We start from the raw sequence: 20,953 nt of genomic DNA on the forward strand, positions 1-20,953 counted from the left end.
CGCTCAATACCCTAAAACTGGCTAAAGGGTACCGCCATACCTTTGACAGGTACCAAACCACGAATTTTAACCCCCGAAAGCTACGCTCACCCCCGTCAAGTTTTATATAAAGGTTCACCCCCCCGGGTACCCTGCGAGCAGTGGCCCTTCCACTTATCTAGGAAGATCGAAGGGCTCTGTTGACAGGTTACCCCCCGGGCGCATGCCACGGGTAATTTTTCACTGCCGCTTCGAAAAGTATCTAAGGGCCACGGAGTTTGCTGACTGAACACTGAAAACTGAGACGGAGCTTCTCGTAGGCAGAGCAGGTATCGAATTACTGAAACGCAAAACTCTTGACCTTAAATAAGAATTACCTTTAATAACGCTTGCAATTTGATTCTGAATTTTCGATTTTTAGTGATTTTTTTTAAAAAGTTATTTGGCCGTGTGTTTTGTCACTGTTACAGTCTCCCGACGTAAAGAATGAGGAGGTTAGGAAGTTATTTGGCCGTGTGCTTTGTCACTGTAGCAGTCTCCCGACGTAAAGAATGGGGAGGTTGAGGGGGAGGCGGCGGGGTAAGAGCGAGGAGGGAAACGGGGTTGCGCCACCACTGTCATCCCTATTTTCCCCAATATTTCCTATAGTACGACTCACACCTGCGACAGTCGACCACAGTACATTGTCAGCAGGAATAAGGAAGGAGCGTAGGGGGAGCAATTTTTGTCAGAAAGAGGGCCAGGGTTTCACAGCCTGGATGGCACAGCTACGCTCCTTTTGCTGTAAAGCCATTTCTACAAAGTGACATAACTAGCTGACTAAACTTCAGCGTAAAATTTCCCTTGGTATCTACAAAATCGATGACAGCCATCTGATCGGGTCTATTTGCTCAAGACATCGAGATGCTAATGGCATCAGACGGCGCAGCCAAAACCGATTCTGCGCCGGTCCCACTAAGTTGGGCAGCTAATCGTTTCAAGCAAACGAAGGGAGATCGGAGCATCAAATTTGTACAATCTAGACTTATCCCCAAGATGACCTCGATATAAGTGCCTGTCGGCTTTCGCAAGTACTCTAAAAATTCAGAGCATCGCACCATACTGATTCAGGCAACATGATCTCGTTGGATCGTATTCTTACTTTGACCCATTAAGGCCAAAGAAACCATACTTTGTCTGCTCAAATTCCATTACTGATGGATGAACTATCTTTTATCGTATGAAAACTATCATACAACAGACAATTTTTGTGAACAGTAAATTGAAAATTGGGTCTTATCCAGATGAAGTAGACAGTGACATTGCTTTTAACTCTCCTTGAGTAGCATTCATGGTAGCCGGCGAATACAGCCGCCTCTCATCGCTCCCGGCCCCCAAAACCGCTTTGCGAAACGCCCCTCGGGGACGGGAGCGATGAGAGGCGGCTGTACTCGGAGGCTACGTTAGACCGAAATTTGAAAAACTTTATCAAAATCAAAACAACTGCGCGTGTTTAGACGCAACCAAATAAAATTGTGATAACCCAAAACCGTAACCTCAGTTTGAACTGATTATATAATTAATTGTCTTTGGGGTCTAGCTAGACGAAACATCGATTTCTATCCCGTGGACAAGGGCGTACGTAAGTGCAAGGTCAGCGGTCTACCGGTGAAATGTATGTAACACAATCTTTGTGACCAAATGTATAAAACGGCCTAAAGTGTTACGATGTTTCCTATAGATGTCCCATATTTCTTAAACATCCAGTGTGGCCGCTCAAAGGTATGAATTATATAGCACTCTTAGCTATTTGCTCCATTTTTTTTTTTCAAAGTAAGATTGAATGAAAGAAGTCCTGGTTTCATTTCATTCCATATTTACTAGTGTTGCAACCGGTTGACAACGTAAACTGACCCGTGTACGGCTTTTGAACTCCGCTAAAATCTTTTGACATTGCCCCTAAAAGATAGAAAACCAAGGAAAATAGTCTTATAAGCATAGGTCATGCACAGGCAGTGCCCTGTAGCAAGAATTAATAAATCACTGTTGTTTGAAACGTTTTCATGTTGTGTTAATCTGAGTTTTAGCATCGGAATGCCGTGACAGAAAAGCTCAAATTTCACTAAAGTACTACTTGTAATTCGCGGCTTCAAAAATTTCATTTTGTGTTGCCCATAGTTTTGAAAGCGGATTTTATAAGAAGAAATGAGGCTCTTTCACGTGGTGTAAATCTTTATCCTCAACGCCATGTACCAGTTGATGATTTTAGCGTCGCAAATTTGTCAATTTGGCATCACGAGAAATCGCTTAAAAAATTGTAAATATTGAAAAATCTCCTAAATATTTAATTTTCACTTCAGATGAGTGACATACCATTCATGATGTCTATAATTATGTACTTTATCAGACTGGATGTTTTTTGTTTGGAACGAAACTGGTTTGATTTTTGAAACAAGGTCTTCGCAACATGTGGTGTCAGACACCGAAAACCTGGTTCAGAAGCGGTGAATTCAAGATCATAGCCTCACATCAAAAATAATTATGGGATCGAAGTAAAACATGTATTTCTTGCAATAGTTTACCGTGGGCTATGTTGTGAATGTTTTTGAGAATTTTGAATTTTTCGCTATTGCATACCTCTGGTTGATATTTACAGACATCCGCTCTTAAGTGTTATTGTTACTGTTTTTCCAGGTATTCCAATGTCAGAATACCTTAAAATCTTGCCAATGAAAAGATCACACTCCCTTTTTGCCACATACCTCGCTGAAAACAGAGTGGAGATACAAAACTCTGGCTTTGATTTCTTTCAACTCTTCAAAAGTGAAATACTCCATGAGCAAGGGCTGGAAAACCTGATGCATAAAAACACAAAAAAGAAAGTATACATTTCAGGGGTTAGTTTTTAAAAGAAACTTTGATGTTGGTTTCTCTATGATGTTGATAACTGAAGGTACAGCTGTAAATTGGTCACTGTAAAAAGATTCGAGTGCTGACATTTCAGTGTTATTCCTTTTGCGGATTCGCTCTGACCAAGGAAGGGCTAACGCTTGAAACATCAGCACAGGAATCTCTTTACAGAGGGCAATTTACCTTCAGTTCTCAACTCTGTTGATAAACCATTGATTTGTAAATTAATAAGGATTCTATTGATCCAGATGTAATAATAATAATAATAATAATAATAATAATAATAATAATAATAATAATAATAATAATAATAATAATAATAATAATAATAATAATAATAATACAATAATATTTATACAGGATAACCCCATCAGTGTACTAAACACTGGTAGCAAAGGGGGTCCTGTTATATGCATCCTCTGAAACAGAGGATTTAAAAAAAAAAAAGGCTTACAGTCAACCCAGGTCACGCGTGAACGATATTTTTGAAATTTGATGGAGTTTTGAAATTTACATGTCAGTTTTGAAAATCGCCAACGAGATTTCAGAGTTCCAGTATAAATTTCCCTAGCTTATTGACGGTACAACGCTATGAATGTTTTTTTACATGGCAAAATTGAACATTTCAAGAATAAAAATTGTTTCCCAAGTATTTTGAATCTTTTTTTCAGTTAATGCGTCTTTTTCGGAACGATTTCCAGAGAAATGTCCAACATTCCATTCACATGTTGGACATTACAAAGAGAAATTCGAATCTTCATTTCATTCTTGGAAATACTGTTCACGCGTGACCTGGGTTGACTGTAAAATGTGGTCTTTTAACATACACTTAAATATACTGTATGTCCAAAAATGAATATAACGGTAAAATTGCAATGCATTTATGCATTGGTCCCATTTTGACTGTACTGTTAACAAATTTACAAGTTAGTACATAGATTTACTATATGGCTGGTTCCGCGAGCGGCAAGATCAGTCAAATCCTGCGCTGTGATTGGCTACCCGAGCGGGCAAGATGGAGCTATCTTGCCAGCTTGGGATTACCCGTTGCCCATCTGCCTGGTATTGAAAGTTTAATCCCATGCAACAATGCAATCTTTTCTTCGATTTTCTAGTTGTTCTGGGGGAAAATGCTCGCTAAAAAAATGTTTATTATTTACGGCACTGCACAATCTGCTGAAAATGGTGAGATTGCCGGATAATTCTATTAAAATCTTCCTGCACTTGCCAAAATCTAAACTTTTCGTTCTCAATAATAATATTATTATTGTATGCTCCCTTTAAGCCATTACAAAGTTAGAGCCTTAAGATAATTTAGGATTCCTTGTTTTCCATGATTCACTGAAAATAAATCTTATACCGGCCGGCTAGGAAGAATTTCTTTCCGAGCAGAACAGTTTCATGTTCTGTTTTGTTTTGTTGTTGCAGTTTTAACTTGAAGGTAAAGCCATATAATAAATCCTTTATTGACCAAGCTTGTTCGGCCAAGATGGCTGGATATTGGCCTCATTCTTTTTTTGCGTTTTTATGGACCTTGACTTTGTCTCGGTCCATAAAAACCCAAGAAAAGAACTTGGCCAATGTCCAACCTTTTGTTAGTTATTTTGATTGCTCATATCAATCCCTGTAATGGGCACATGAAATCACATGGTGTGTCATTTATAGGCTTTGTAAATTCAATGGTATAAATACCTCTTCTTCGTGCCTCATATGCGGAAGAAAATCCTTTTGAAATGATGACAAGGCTTCCTTGAGCCTATCCTCAAAGGTGTTCCTGTTCAAGCAAGACCTGCTTTTTATGCACATTTAAGTCCTTTACGTGTCAATGACAAAATCTCCAGAACATGATTGTCTTTGTGAACGTCATTTACAATAGCCAAGATTTGTTTGTTAATAAGACGATGTTGAAGCTCTGTCATAATGCAAGTGTTTTCAATCTCCTCGTGATATTTGAGTTCTTGAAAAATGGAGTTAATGCACCCCAAAAGCCCAAAAAGCGAAACATCATCCTTAAAGTTGGTGGTTGAGAGCTGAAATTCCAAAACAAAAATTTGTTAATTACAAACAACACCATCACACACTCACATGCTCTGCCCATACAGGTAAAGGAAGAAGCATGACAAGCAGTTGGAGAGCTGGACTTATTATCCAGATGCCCCAGGTTCAAGTTTAGCTCTGACCACTAGCTAGCTGGAGTTATTTCTCAGTAGCCCCAAATTCAACTCCTAGGCCGTGCTAGCCTTGTAAATAGCCAGCTGGGATTCTTAACCATTGTTATGTTGTATTTTAAATGTTGTTTATTTCCGAGCAGTTTGTTTCATTCTCCCTGAAAGGCCCCTCAAGGAGCAAGGATAATTAAGCAACTACTGTATATCATTATGTTTATAATCCTTCAAGTTAAATGTTTTTTGCAGTGACAATTTCCTGACTGTCTTTAGGTTTGGTAGTAAGTTTGGCAACTCTCAGGTTGCCAGGATTAAACTTTCAGTCGCCATGGTGCCTAAAATGATCTAATCTTGAAGAGTTGGTTTACATGTATCAATACACCCGCCAACCTTTCATGAGAATTTTCATCAGCATAAAGATAGAGTATTACACGAGCTATATGTGACTAACATGCCCCAAGCATAACCTGGCTTCTATGACACTTCAAGGCAACTAGGAGTATTGCTAGTTCCACCTGGATGGGATGCTACAGTGTACGTTTAGTCCATTGCAGCGCTACACCCAGCAGTATGTCTTTTAATACAAAGTCATACAATTGCCCAGAGTAAAAAACAATGTGGCATAGCCTCTTATGTAAGGAAAAAAAAAACAGCGTAAAAGCAGAGGCCTGGCTTCAAATGAACAACCTTTCAATCTGCAGTGCAATGATTGCTAACCACAAAACTAGCCTTCATTCTCCCCCCTCAACCTGTTGCAGTGGGAGATTTGCTGCTCACAACATGTCAACAACAACACATAGTTTATTTTCGTTTCTCGATCTCACCAATTCTAACTGGTTCTGGTCCATTTCACACCCCATGTGACTACAAAATCCTTAAGTGTCCTACTTCACTGTCATTAGAATGCCAGGATTTTCCCCAACAATTTTCCACAGTGTTCAAAGGCTTGCAGATATTTCTAAGTAACTATTTCTAAAAGAAACACTAAAATACAGTCCACCAGTGCTGACAAGATTTTGTGACATGATAGATACCTCTCTAGAAATCATGCAACTGAAGATAACAAAGATTTTTTTTTAAATTTGATTTCGTTTTTGGTCTAGTCCACATTTATGGGTAAACTGTAAGAAATTCAGTCTGTATTAGCAGGCTTACATGTGCAAGAGTAAAAAAAAGAAACAAAGGGAGTTGAAACGTGTATGAGGCATGCACTCACAGCATGCAATATCCATTGCTGCTACACATAAGTACATGTCCCTGGTGAAAATCTTTCAAGGATCTTTAAGGATCCTTAAAGATCTGCATGAGGATCTTTATGAGGATCTTAATAAAGATCTTCAAGGATCTTTGAAAAGATCCTCAAGGATCCTTCATTTTCTTGCCAAGATCCTCAAGGATCTTTAAGGATCCTCTAAGGATCTTCAAAGATCCTCAAGGATCTTTAAGGATCCTCTAAGGATCTTCAAAGATCCATAAAGATCTTTCAAAGATCCTCAAGAATCTTTAAGGATCCTCCCAAGATCTTTCAAAGATCCTCAAGAATCTCTAAGGATCCTCCTAAGATCTTGCAAAGATCCTCAAGGATCTTTAAGGATCCTCCCAAGATCTTGCAAAGATCCTCAAGGATCTTCGAGGATCCTCCCAAGATCTTTCAAAGATCCTCAAGAATCTTTGAAGATCCTTAGAGGATCCTTAAAGATCCTTGAGGATCTTTGAAGATCCTTCGAGGATCCTTAAAGATCCTTGAGGATCTTGGCAAGAAAATGAAGGATCCTTGAGGATCTTTTCAAAGATCCTTGAAGATCTTTATTAAGATCCTCATGCAGATCCTCCCAAGATCTTGCAAAGATCCTCATTAAGTATCCTTCAATAATCTTATCAAGATTCTTAATAAGAAATAAGAATTTTACAAGAACCTTACAAGATCTTGTCAAAAGATTCGTATATCTTGTACGATTAAAAGATTCTTATTCTAATTCAGCTCTTACAAGATCTCACAAGATTCTTACAAAGATCTTACAAGATCTTATAAGATTCCTACCAGAATCTTAAAAGATTTTAATATAAGATTCTTACCAAGATCTTGCAAGGTCTTATAAGTTTCTTACCAAGATCTTGAAATTGTCACAGTCTTACCAAAAAGGGCCAAGATTTGATTTTGTTTTCCAAGCAAGCTGCAAAATAGGAAAAAAACCCTGGAGTGTATATGTTTTTTTATTTTCTTTGGATTGCCCTGACATTTCTGGCAATGACCTACAATGGTTCATTGAAATAACCTAGAATCATGTGTTCCTGAGAGTTTGATCACAGCTTGCTTAAAATGCAAAACCTACACATACCTGGATATGCTTCTAGCACTTCAATTCAAAGGCTGAGGCATTGTCAAACCATAACCAACAAGAAAAATAAATAATTATAAGTGTGATAACCTTTTATTGATAAATCTTAGCTATTCATGTGAAATAAATTTATCACAACAATCTTCAAAGTTAACATGGAAACTTTCATCTACAATGCCATTATGGCTTTTTTTACAAGGCATAAGATTGTATTCAAGTTCTTGTGATGCATGCTCACGAGATCAACAGCACTATTCTAATAATATTGTAATTCACAAAAGAGTGACAGAAACAAACCTTTACCAACAAATGTTCCCTAGACTAGGACAAAGTTCTACATGTAACTTTTTCTTTCATTTGCATCAATTTGAAGCGCTTATAATAATCTATTTGACTTAATTAACCTGGCAGCTTTAAAGCCTTTCTAAACAATCCTAAGACTTATTATTTGCCAGTATTATTTTCCCAAGAAAGAAGCAACCTAACAGAGTGTACATATGAATTAGAGCTTGGTTTCCACTGGTACAATAATGTTCTTTATTGTTAGTGTAAAATAAACAGATATATAAAAATAAAAAAAATAACATTAAAAAACGTAACGAAAAAGGCAATAAGCCCTTCCAGTTGCATGTTAAAAGCAAGAAAACATGAAAGCTTGAAATTATCCTGTATGGCCCCTGTGGAGAAAAAAAGAAAAATAATTAAAACCAAAAATAAAAACCAAGATGTCATTTTTTTTACGCTATTTCCCTTGCTAAAAAAGGGTACATGTACATATGTACCAATATTAGAACAATAATAATTTATTAACTAAGGTTTAGTGTATGCCCCCATTGGTCAGGTCACCATCTACTATTTGCCTCTGAGCAAATGCTGACAGCAGCTTACTATTGGCATCAAAATGTTGAAACACTGTTTGTGACAAGTGTTTCCCTACCTTCTCCTCCTCCTAAGTAAAGTCCAATGAAAGCAATGATGATTGTGCACGCCAATTTGCTCAAACAACATTGACCCAAAGGAAAGGGGAGTAGCGTTTCAACAGCTATTGAGAGTTGTTGTAGACTTTCCACTCAGGCCAGTGGGCCAGTAATTTATACTGTTTGGGAGCAGAGTCTTTCAACTTTTCAGTGAAAAGAATGGCACCAACATACAAGAGATACTCAGTGAAGCAACTAAAAACAATTGTTTTTCAAATGTTGGAGATGGAATGTACATGTAGCTGGATTAAGCCACAACCCACTGAAGAGCTAGGATTACATCATCATTGTGTGAACTGAAAATTAAGATCACTGTCTCTTAAACAGCTTTAAAGTGACACATGAATGCCACTTTTCAGATTATGTTTTGAGAGTTTCTCTGAGCCAATTAAAAATTCCAGAGTGTAGGCTGAACCATTAACAATGTGTGAGATATTACCATTCTTAATGCAGCTTTGACATGTTCATTAAAGCCTATTATAAGAAAAAATGATTGCATTGATCAAAAACAATAAAGGATTGTTACTTAGTGTTCCCTTTATATTGCTTGCTGTTTTCAACTATGAAATCAAGAACTGATCAAATACTGCCATAATGCAAGTTACATGTACAAACTTTTATTTAGTATTATTGTTGCCGAGTAGAAGTAGCAGAAGTCATGATTCACAACAAAATTATATCAGTCAAAATAGACTCCAACTATCATAATTACAAGTGACTTTATTGAGCAGGATTTGGTGACTTGACTCTGAAGCTGCAGTTTTGAGTCTGACAACCTTGACAACAAAATGGAGACAGGATCGAGATGAAAATCTACTGTCAAACAGAAAATTGTGCACTTTTAATCAGTTCTTCTGAGTGATCACAGTGACCACTAAGCTGCCCTTAACTTTTTAGACAATGTTACAGTGAGCTTCTCACCAGTAACAATTTTGTTAGTTGCTGCCTTCAGTCGTTCACTCCATGCACGAAGATCATAAACTAATCTTCACGCCAAATCAAGATCTATGACTCAAGTCTTCAGCTTATACCAACTCTGTCATGATATTAACCTGGCTACAAATGACTCCGTAAAAACGTTTGCAAAGGCTTCATATAAAAACTAAATAGGGAATGACCACCTCAATAATCTTCAAGAAGCAGACATGCATGCACGTTGTCTATAATTCGCTTGGACGATCACACATTTTCATGCAGTCTTTCACAAAATAATTGGTGTCGAAACTTACCTCTTTCTAAAAAATGGTTGTCCACAGTTTGCTACTTGAAGCCATCATTTTTCTGGCTTAGCAGAGGCAAAATCCAGAGGAAATGTGTGCTGTACAGATTTGAATCCCGCCTGAAATCCCTGAAATCTAATATGAAACTGTCTTTCTCCGAGCCTGCAGTGGCATAACTGCTGACCAAAATGGTGCCCAGTCTTCGCAGTCTGAATGAAATCCAAGATGGCTGCCAGTGTTGCTGTGATTCCACGTTTTCTTGCTCATGTTAAAAGCTAACATTATGCATGGAAGTCAAAGGGATTATGATTCAAAGCATTTTTGTTCTTTTTGGCATTAAATGGAGTTGAGATTCATCAAAGAAGGTTTGTAAGTAATAGTGTTTTCACAAGTAAGTTTCAGTGGAGGACCGTGCATTTAGTTTTTTTTATGCAAATACAATCTGTAAACTGCACACTGTAAGTCTTAACAGTCATATTTTTTAAGCCTTTGTTTAGAAACACACATGTCTACATTGCGTTTATCAACTTAGAACACTGAAGGAAACAGTATTAAGATGTACAAGATGTCACAACAAACAACTAGTAAATTTTATTGTTAATAACAGTACAATTGCAAGTAAAGAGATAATCACAGTCAGTGTAAGAGTATTGCGGGCATGTTTATTTATTCTTAGATCCTGTCAAGATTCTTGTATGATATTATGAGATCTTAATAAAGAATTGAACCAAACAAGAAGTTTTTGTCTTTGTTTTTCAAGATCTTCATAAGAACTGTTTTTTAAAACTGTCATTCTTAATTTATGCTAAGATCTTACCAAGATAATAATTGTAAGGTGGTAAGACCTTAATCAGAATGGTTGTAAGATCACGGTACAAATTTTGATTAAGATCTTATTAACAAAAAACATTAAAAAATTTTCCTTTTTAATTTTCTTTTTCTAAAGTAATTATTTTCCTATGGATGCCTTGCATCTTTGTCATGTTAGTCCTGTGTTTAAGCACTACCAACATGATTAAATTAGCATGTGTTCCATGGGAAGGGTAGCTGTAATAATTGATGAAATCAGGGCTGTCATTAAGAGCCCTATCCCATAACAGCTATTAGGCCTGAATTCCCTTGAAAGAACTTTGATGTTACGGTTGATCTTGATGGTTGAAGGATCATTTTAGTCAGAAATTGACAAGATTGTTACAGGTAAGAAGCTTAATGCCACATGCTAACAACTTAATGACAGCCCTGATCATTAGATTCAATATACGTGTACCATGTGTTGGTAACAGGTTAATCTTTCCAGACTGTGTGGAACTCAAGGTTAACTTTGAAACTCTTCACAGGTAACCTTCTGGTTAACATCTGAAATCTTAATTTGGTAGCTTTCATGTCAGTGCCAAGTGTGCTCAATGCAATTAAAAAAAAACAATGAGGCAATTTCATTGGTTAGCATGGGCTTAATTAAGAGTGATTGCGCAATTTTCATGTATGACAGGCCACCAGTGAAACAGTCGTGTGACTCTGAAATGCACTTATATGAGATTCTGATGTAGGATTTTTATCATACCAGCTCAATTATGAAATTGAATATGACTTCTTTTATCGTTTTCACTACATTTTTGTCTTCTTCATTAAGTTCACTTAGTTCTGTAGTTAATCTTCAAGTTATTAATATAATTTGATCAATCAGCTGACTGAAAGCTTGACTTGTAAAGTGCAATCATCTTAATGTATACCATCTTATTGACTTTTGTGTTCGGTTTTTGCAAGTTTTATCTTTTGCACGGCAAAATTGAGCCCTTCACAATGTGTTACTAATTTTCTTGGCTGAGACTTGCTACCGTTTCAAATCCTTACAGGGATCTATTTAAGATATATTTTTTAAAGATCCATGTTAAATCTTTGAGGATTCTAGCAAAGATCTTTCTAAGATTCTTCAAAGATCCTCATTAAATCCTTGAGGATCCTGGCAAAGACCTTTGCAAGATCTTCACAAGGATCTTTTAAAGATTCTTCAAAGATCCTCATTAAATCCTCAAGGATCCTGGCAAAGATCTTTTCAAGATCTTTACAAGGATCTTTCTAAGATTTTTAAAAGATCCTCATTAAATCCTCAAGGATCCTGGCAAAGATCCTTGCAAGATCTTTACAAGGATCTTTTTAAGGTTTTTCAAAGATCCTCATTAAATCCTCAAGGATCCTGGCAAAGATCTTTGCAAGATCTTTACAAGGATCTTTTAAGGATTCTTTAAAGATCTTCATTTAATCCTTGAGGATCTTCAAGGATCCTTGCAAAGATCTTTGCAGGAATCTTTACAAGGATCTTTGAAAGATCCTTGCAAGATCCTTATTGATTCCCTAAGGATCTTTGTTCAAGATCTTGCAGATACAGGATCTTTAAAGATCTTTGGAGGATCCTCAAAGATCCTGTAAGGATCCTTTGAGGATCTTTGTCTTTGAGGATCTTTCGCAGGTCTTTGAAGATCTTCAAAGATCCTTGAAGATCCTGTGAGGTTTTTCACCAGGGGTGCCATATATGTTGGAGAAAATGACTGGAACCGTGTACTGTATTTCCTGTGTTTAGATGGGAAAGTTTAATTCACTTCAAATGAGCTAGCGAAAGTTATTGCGACTTTCAAGAACTGCACACCAGGTCTTTTTCATCCAGTCTGTCTGTGGTACACCATTTTGGTACAATCCCCTGTTATAGGCTGTTAATGTGAAATTCTTACCCAACTTTCAAGACGTTGTACTGATATTATTGATTGCATGAATTTACCCAACAACATTGACCTCTCATTGCCAGTATTAGCTTGCTATTTGGCTATTATCAATATCTTGATTACAGATCAGAAGTATTGACCAAGGATATTTGCACTAGTTTTCCATTTCCCATGTCAGCTACCGACACAAAAGAGACCTCTGAGACCAACAATGTCAAATAATTATTAAAACTAATGTTGTCTGATGTTTCAATGATACTACCATTATTATCGAGACAAAGTGACTGTTTCTCGTGGATTACATCTAAATGAGTGCAAACAACACAAAAGACATTTTGTTTGAAACCACAAAGACGCAGTCCACCTTGCTTTGATGATGATGGTAGTATCATTGCAGCGTCGGACAGAATTAGTATTGATTTCATTCATTAATAAGTGTTCATGAGGTGAATGTTCATTCAATCAAGAAGCCTCAATGGTATTGAGTTGATAATTTAGGGCAATTTCTACAACCTTCCGCATTCTATTCATTTGCCCTGCCTATTGCTTACGCGGAAGATGGCACAAGTGTCACGTACGTGTACACACTCCTGAAATTTGAAATTCATTAAACTTCTTTAACTTGAAAGTAACTAAGTCTTAAATTCAGCCGAGAATTTTTGATACCCGCCAAGGTTAGCACAATTAGGGCTCGCTCAACACCTTGAAAATTACAGTGACATAACACAATGACGTAATCTTTTTCCAAGAGTAAGCTTATTTTTTATACAACGACCGCGATTATGAGTTTGTCATGTCCCCCTTGGTGTTGTTCTAGAAATTGTCAGCTACTCCAAAACAAGTGATACTGCCTACACACATAGTTATACGAACAGCGATCACAGAAAAAAAAAAAACAGTGTAATTGCTACACAACAAAAAACAGCTAGTTGACAGTCGAAAATGCAATTGATCATGAAAGTGTTTGGGCTATAAAGCGTTAAAATTCGACGCGATTCATCAATAAAAACACACCGTTAGTATTTTAAGTGCATACCTTCTCGAATGCTTCATAAACAAGCTGCTTCATTCGTATGTGCGGTCCAGTGAAGACGTCTATTTCCTCCGGGCAAGGATAATGACACACCGCCATCTTGAAAACATGAGTTCTTGTATTTGCAAGGGATCATAGAACATGACGTCACTTGTTTTTTTCGCAACCTCGTTCCCAGGGTCTCTCTTCTTCCCGCCCCAGCGAGAGAGAGAGAGACCCTGGGTGAACCTGGTCACGTGATAGCACACGACAAACTTCTCCCCAGTCGGGGTATACTCGCTCAATTATTTTATTCGCTAGAGTTTCAAGCAAGCAAAATGCGAGAGATTTGGCGCAGTTTCATGCCGTCTGCAAAAATCGTATATTAAGTACAATCTAGGGAATTTCAAACGGTCAATGAAGCAGAGGTTGATCATAAACTCTAAAACTCTGATCTACACTAGTTGGAGCTGATTCCATGAATTGTACCAGAAATAGCATTTATTCAAGCTTAAACTGCGGTAATAAGTACTTACATCTTTTGCTCTATAAAATGAAATGTAGTTCATAAAAAATTCTTTCAGTAACAGCATTATTAATAATTCACCACTCAAGAAAATACAAATACATTCTTCTTGTTCAGTATTCTGTTTATTTACATGTAATGCGTGGTTCAATTCTACCTGTTACCATCCCCCCCCCCCGGGCACACCCCCGGGCATTTGTGTACTTGACGTCCTATTCCCCACCCCCGGGCACACAGAAAGAGACAATTCCCCACCCCCGGGACCCATGACATGGACTAAAAATAAACTGCTTCGTTTTGATGATTTATTTCTTTATTTTAACAAAACCAGGAATCTGAAAAATACTAAACTTTTAGAACAATTAACTCCCTTCCGAAGTATAAAAGCGAATATTATAAAACTCGACACACACACACTAATTCACCAGGAGGGCGTTTCAACCAAACTGCCTCGAAAATTGAAATGTATCAACTCTTAAATTCCTAGAAACAATATGGAATAACGTCTTTGTATTTTCAGTGCAAATAAATTGCTTTTGTACAGGAAGATCAAAATGTTTAACTCAGTATGTTTACAACATTAAAACTGCGCCTGAAACAAGCTGAAGCGGGTGAATTCCATTAAAACAAAACTATCATTAATTTTTCTTCAGGAGGAAATCCTTTCCTCTTTTATCTTTTGAACTTAATTACTTTTTGTTTTCTTTCATCAGGTCTACGTCAGCTCTCTGACTGCAAATTTACGAAATGTGAAAAACGAAAAACGTGGCCTTTTCCGCGTGGTTCCAGTAGCCGCAATTGTGTCACCCCATAAGTCCTTGCACGAGTAGTTATTTCGATTTGCCCCGCCCCCCTACCCCCGGGCAAGACCGCTTGAGGAAATTCCCGACCCCCGGGCCAGACGGGCTGGGTTTTCCCGGGGGTGTGCCCGGGGGGGGGGATGGTAACAGGTAGAATTGAACCACGCATAATTCGCGAAGCACAATATTGAATATATATTTGGTCACCGATTTCCTGTGAATAAATACATTGTTTTCGATCACAATCAGCGCTCTGAGCTCAACATTTTTCGTTTAACTACGTCTCAAAGTCAAGGACATAGGGAATAAACTAAGATGAAAAGTACCTTTGAATTATATTCACACGCGGCTTGCTTCAGTCCGTTGGTATTTCTGAACACTTCGCCTGCTCACATTCTATTGCCGAAAATTCTTGGTGTTCCATTCGGCAATACTAAAATTGATCTTCTTTCTCATTTCACCCCATTTGGAGCTCTGTTAAAAGGCGTAAAGCCAGCGATACTTCTGTTCTAATCACCATGCCTGTTTAGGTTTTGACTCAAGCGTCCCCCATAGTCTGTCGGTTTCCCTCTGGCGTCCCGAAACGACTGTTTTTAAAATAATTCTTTTGGATTAACAACACTCTAACTGAGTGGAAGAAACGTGAACCTCTTCCAGGTCTCAAGTGAGTGTGCGATGTAGAAATGCTTGATCGTAAAATCGCTTGTTGTCGTAAAGTTCGTAGCTGGCTTCTCCGTCTTTCTGAGAAAGCAACAACTGCATACTTTACTACCCCTCCCTAACGGCTAATTGTGTCAAGCACCCAGATTTTGGGTGCCACGTGACCAGCTTCACCCAGGGTCTCTCTCTCTCTCTCGCTGGGGCGGGAAGAAGAGAGACCCTGGGAACGAGGTTGTTTTTTTCGTTCTTTTTTCGGCATTTCCTTCACCCTTGTCCCCAGGGTCCTCTCTCTTCCTCCCCAGAGGAAGGAGCCCTGGTAGCCGCAATAACAGATTTCAAGTGGGCACGTCGAATCCGACGAAAGCCTGAAGAGAGATGCGAGATATTTGGCGCAGTCTCACGTGGTCTACAACAATCATAAAAATAGTGGTAAGTTGTATTCTAGCGCAAAATATAAAATAAAATACAACTTACCACTATTTTTATCCACCAAGTGCGCAACACAGTCTAAACAACATTTTGTTTCGTTATGTACAAAATATCGTATATTAAGTAGAATCTGGTGAATTTCAAACTGTCAAAGAAGTAGAGGTTGGTAATTGATTCCTTGAATCGGAGTAATTTATCTCAGGAGCCCATTACGTTGTACTGTTTATCTGTAGTAGAGAGGGAGTCAGTAGAACTGTTTCCAGAAATTCTACCAGAAATATCATTTATTTAAGCTTCATGTCAACTGCAGTAATAAAGTACATCTTTTTCTCTGTAAATTGAAATTTAGTTCATACATAATTCCTGCAGTAGCAGCGTTATGATTCATCACTCACACGGAAATACAAATACATTCTTCTTGTCAATAATAAAGCTCGTTATTTCAGAGTTGTGAAGCAGAATCATGATTTTTATTTTGTCACTTACTTCTTGTAAGGAAAGATATTGTTTTCGATCATAATCAGCGCTCTGAGCTCAATGCTTTTCATTTAAATACTGTTTCAAGTCAGGGACGTAGAGAATAAGCTGAAGTAACATAAAAATCAAAGGCTCCGGTGAGCCAACCCGCGAATGCAGAATTCGAAGTGAATAGTGATAACCGTAACGCAGTACTCGCATTAAACTACGCTACAACTAAGGATTCGTGGACGCCATTTGGGAATGAAGGGTGACTTGAAAGGTATAAAACATTGTCCGCATTGTGTTTGGCTAGCCCAAGACTCAAAAAATAAGTCGTTTTTAACAAGAGAGCCATAAAGATCTTTAAGGGCCCTCATTTATTCCGCATGGTTGGCTTTTTTAGGCGAAAAAGAAAAAGAAAAAAAATGGAGTTTCACCTAAATTACCTAGGGAGGCTTGAACTGGAACCCTACGCCCCAAAGGAACCCATACTACGCCACTGCGCCAGATATGAAGGACCTTTTAATGAAAAGATTAATTTTTGTATTTATTAGTTGTTTAGGGCACCCGTGGCGCAACTTTTTTTTAACAGCCAAATGACCTCGAACTGCCAAACAAGAATACGCAAATGAGCACGGAAAACCTCCAGGTGTTTCTGCATCACATTTTTTACCTTCCATTTTGCGCGAAATCCCTGTTGACTTGATTTTTCATGTCTTTTTGTCACTTCGTAGATTAATGTAATTTAATTGTATTGTAGGTTTGCGGTGGGTTCATGATATTGCTGGGTTTGAGTCCCCGACCCATCACACCCTCCCACAGAAAGTACTCGAGTCAGCAAAGCGGAGGCTATCTCATCAAGTCTCTAAGAAGACACCACTCACTGCGGAAATTCTTCTTAAGTTTTGTTATAGCTTAAATGGTTGGTACGTTGCTTGATGCAAGACTTATGACAGTGGCACTTTTCGCTTATGCAGGCTTCCTGAGGTTTGACGAATTTTCCAATTTAAGGCTTAAAGACGTAATTGAACATTCTACATACTTTGAACTTTTCATTGAAAGGAGCAAAACCGACCAATTACGCGAAGGTGCAGTCGTCCCAATTGTCAAGACTGGCACAGATCTTTGCCCCTGGGCAAATCTCGTTAAGTATCTGGCACTGGATAAACTGGTGTTACCAACTTCCGCCAACGGCGGTGATGGCTTTCTTTTTGATAACATCCAAACGGGATCTAAATCTCAGTTCATTCGCTCTGGATCAAAGCTTTCGTATACAAGGTGTAGGGAGATTCTTCTTAAGAAGCTGGCCGATGTACAACTAGATCCTAAGTGTTTTTTTCTTGGCACAGCTTTAGGAGCGGCAGCGCATCTTCCGCAGCTAATAGTGGTATCTCTGACAGAATATTTAAACACCATTGCAGATGACGCTCCGAGATCGCCAAAGACGGTTATCTTGCGGATTCACTAGAAAGTCGCCTAACCGTCTCTATGTCACTAGCCTAAGGCCTTTAGCTTAGACCCCGTTGTTTGTCTTTCTCGGCAGCTCACAGTTCGAGCTGCACACCCACTCCTGTGGTTGAGTCGTGATTACAAATAGGTAATGTATTTACATTCGGCGGAACTAAGCTGTAAGTGGCAGTGACAAAGAATGTAAATATTTTCCTGTTGCGTTGTAAGTGTATATAAGGGTTTGACGGTTGTAATTTATTCATACTTTCAAACTTTAGTGTTCAGAAGTTGGAATTTTGACACTTGAGCCTTGTTAAATATCTATATTGGAATTTTTAGTAGTCTGTTAGTTTACCTCTAACCCCAGGAGGTCGGGCAATACGTTCCCATTTATTCCACTAGGTTTTGATGTTTTCGTATCAGGCAAACGCACACGTTTATCCCGAAAAGTACGCTTTTGATCTTAATTTGTTTGTGATCATGTTTTTAGCATCTAGTTATTTTGTATTTATGCATGAGGACGGCGTTAAACACTCGGGCTAACAGTTCGAACTGCACACCCACTGCTGTGGTTGAGTCGTGATTATAAATAGGAAAAGTGCATTTTTGCAAAACAAAACAAAAAAACTCAACTTTACCAATACTTAATTGCGTTCAACATAGAAAGAACGCACTCCTAGTACTAATTGGAGTCGAGATTTTTATGGAATAATAAACGCATGAATGGAACTTGGGTGTGGCATCCCCCGCAGAGTTTGCAGGGGCGGATGACATCAGCACCAACTTGGCAAAGGAGAGAGAGCCCGGGATCGAAATCATTAAACGCACTCCCTAATCTTTGACTATTACTAGTAAGTAGTCAATACAATCATGGTAGTTTTTTTTTTTAATTTCAAAAATCCCTCACACAGAAAATTGTTGTTGTAGTGTTGACTTGATTTGAAGTCCTTCGTTTATTTATTCAGGTAATTATAGAGGTTGTTTTTTTGTTTTCTAGCGAGAATTTTTTTGCTGCTTTGTGTGGTTGTAAACAAGACAAAAATGATCACGCAAAAGACAGCACCCAAAACAACAAGCCGCCAATACCTTGAACACGTGGCAGCACTAAAACTGGCAGTTGCATGTTTGTGATTTCAGCATGTAAGTTGACAAAAAACCTACCCTTTAACTTCTATGACTTTTCTTTCATCAAGCAAATGCGAAAACACATCGTTGATTAAGTAGTTAACCCGGTCAACGGGCTTGCCCAGCACTTTTTTCATGAGGTCAGATTTGGCACTCCATTTGGACTCCATCTTGACATTGGCGGTACTCTCTAGGAAGACTCTAGAAACAGAGCACAACAAGGCATTTTCATCCTTGAATCCATCTTTCCTGACTTACACCTCCATTCCAGGAACACTCAGTTTATCCGGAATATATGACACCTGAACGAGTTAAAACGGTGATGATAACCAGTGACCGAATCTATTAGCAGTGACTGTTCTGACCAAAAGTTGTTTTAGTTCAAGGGCCGAAAATCTTTCCGTGTACAGGGATAACAGCATGCGATCGATTTAGTTTACTTACGCCTTGATGTTTTCATTGGATGTTGGGTCAGACACGTTGATGTAACCGAAAAAATTAATGCAAGAAGGGAGATTAAATGCATGCACACATATTGAGCGAGATCGTGATCACCGGACGACATCATTGAGGCAGGATTTTTTTCTTCTTGAAATTTAAATAATTTCTAACGTACCTGTTTTCGTCATTACTATTTTTGGACACTATTTTAAACAGTTCTCGAACAGGATGTACAGGATGTATGCATTATAAATAACATCTTACATTACCATATTGGGCCAAGACTTTAGATGAGCTGTTTCTCAATTATTGCTTTTTACTTGTTTCTTTTTAGTTACTTTTAAAGTCTTCCGTCTTTCTTTATTTGATAAAATGTACGTTTTGTGAGTGTGTGTTGGAGATCAGGAAGCAACCTGATTCTATCACTAAGCCGGGCTGCTTTACTTTACACACAAACATGAGGTGGAAGGTGCAGTCGCAGAATACTCCGTGCGGTTGCCTTTTTGCATTTTAAACAATAAATCCACGCAAATATCGCATTTTGGGCAATTGACACATCTTCTGCGTGGTAACTTGGAAAACTGTCTGGTGTTTTCGCCGGTGTTTTCGCAACAACTTCAAAAGTTTCTTTGCTATTAATTATTCATACGTATCCCATTCATGCTTGCCTTTACTACGGGGCCAGTGAGAAAGTTATAGAAACATTTGAGAGGGACGCGTATTTTTGTTTTGTTACAGAAGAAACCAGGCAGGAAGTATTAGATGTCTTGGAATTACAAAAAACATTTTACACGATTATCCACCTGCCAAATTATCATACTGGACCAATATTTTAAACATTCTGTTTCTCGTGTCTTGCTTCATTTTTTTTCCGTTACTTTAGTTTTCGCTTTTACTTCTTTCGTTTAAAATGTCTGTTTGTGTGTGCCGTGTCGGACTTCTGAAAGCTACTTGATTCGTTCACTTACCGGAGGCCTCACATGATGTGGCGGTTGGAGATTAATATCGTTATTTTTTTATGTATCAAGCAATAAATCTACGTAAAACATCGCATTTTCGCCAAGTGACACGTGCGCATGATATCTTGGAGGACCGTTTGGTGTTTTTGCAGCAATGACGTCCGGGTTCAATATTTATGCTTGCTGATCCCCCCGTTGTGAAAGTTAGTTTAAAAACGTTTTAGTTTTATTTCAATAGTAAACTTAAGTTATGCGGAATCTTTTCGAAATCGTCCTAGATGGATGTTCTTCGAATAATATTCAAGTACATTTCTCGTTAAACCGATTGCGATGGCATGGCAACGACAACCAATTTTGACAGTTATTTCTCAAACTCATTAATTATTCATGCAGTCAAAAGCCAATAAATGACCTCCATTTCGGTCAGGTGGATGAATCTTGATACCCCAATGAAACACCAGATGAAACACCACCAGGTTTTCATCTGAGATGAAACATGTTTTTCATCTGAGATCAAACATTTGCATTTTAATGAGATTAATTTCTTATTGTGTCATTTGAGAAGACATATCAAAAACTCGGGCTTCGTGCTTTGTCACGGGTTCCAAATACCTCGAAACAGATGAAAGCACTCGGCCTGCGGCCTCGTGCTTTCATCTGTTTCTCGGTATTTGGAACCCGTGATAAAGCACTCGCCCTCGTTTTTGACATATTACGTCAAACGTTATAGTAAATTTCTGGTTTAGTTTATTCACGGAAGTATCCTAAATTAGAATATTCTGTGCATGAACGTTGGCCCTTTCTCAC

General features: G+C 38.2%; 1 protein-coding gene, 1 long non-coding RNA gene and 1 pseudogene across 4 annotated transcripts in view; 1 reads left to right on the top strand and 2 right to left on the bottom strand.

The window, feature by feature from the left end:
• Positions 1–13,474, bottom strand: part of LOC146463361 (F-box/LRR-repeat protein 5-like) — a 15,597-nt pseudogene extending 2,123 nt beyond the window's left edge. Inside the window, exons 1-3 of the transcript XR_014856913.1 lie at positions 13,323–13,474; positions 4,561–4,898; positions 2,721–2,813 (exon numbers count right to left, since the gene is read on the bottom strand). The product of XR_014856913.1 is annotated as an F-box/LRR-repeat protein 5-like (transcript). The remainder of the gene's footprint in view (positions 1–2,720; positions 2,814–4,560; positions 4,899–13,322) is intronic.
• Positions 2,179–20,953, top strand: part of LOC146463362 (uncharacterized) — a 403,676-nt gene continuing 384,901 nt past the window's right edge. Inside the window, exon 1 of the long non-coding RNA XR_014856917.1 lies at positions 2,179–2,636. This is a non-coding gene — a long non-coding RNA (uncharacterized LOC146463362). The remainder of the gene's footprint in view (positions 2,637–20,953) is intronic.
• On the bottom strand, positions 14,801–19,210 carry LOC146463363 (uncharacterized). 2 transcript variants are annotated; one of them, XM_085084492.1, is made up of 2 exons: positions 18,783–19,210; positions 14,801–15,649 (listed from the first exon to the last, which is right to left on the bottom strand). In XM_085084492.1, exons 1-2 carry the CDS (start codon positions 18,914–18,916, stop codon positions 15,403–15,405), a joined length of 381 nt encoding a protein of 126 aa, XP_084940618.1. In that variant the 5' UTR covers positions 18,917–19,210; the 3' UTR covers positions 14,801–15,402. The 2 variants fall into 2 exon arrangements, with proteins under 2 accessions (XP_084940618.1, XP_084940619.1); XM_085084493.1 differs by having other exon boundaries at positions 14,801–15,690.

The sequence above is a fragment of the Pavona decussata genome, unplaced genomic scaffold, assembly GCF_977016875.1.
Source record: "Pavona decussata unplaced genomic scaffold, jaPavDecu1.1 SCAFFOLD_178, whole genome shotgun sequence".
NCBI classification, from domain to species: Eukaryota; Metazoa; Cnidaria; class Anthozoa; order Scleractinia; family Agariciidae; genus Pavona; species Pavona decussata.

Bases quoted from the DNA above. Each gene is read 5' to 3' on its own strand.
- LOC146463363 (XM_085084492.1), bottom strand. From the start codon at position 18,916: ATGGAGTCCAAATGGAGTGCCAAATCTGACCTCATGAAAAAAGTGCTG. The intron at 15,650-18,782 runs GTAGGTTTTTTG...ATCTCTCTTCAG, and splicing joins AAAGTCATAGAAGTTAAAGG to GCTTTCGTCGGATTCGACGT.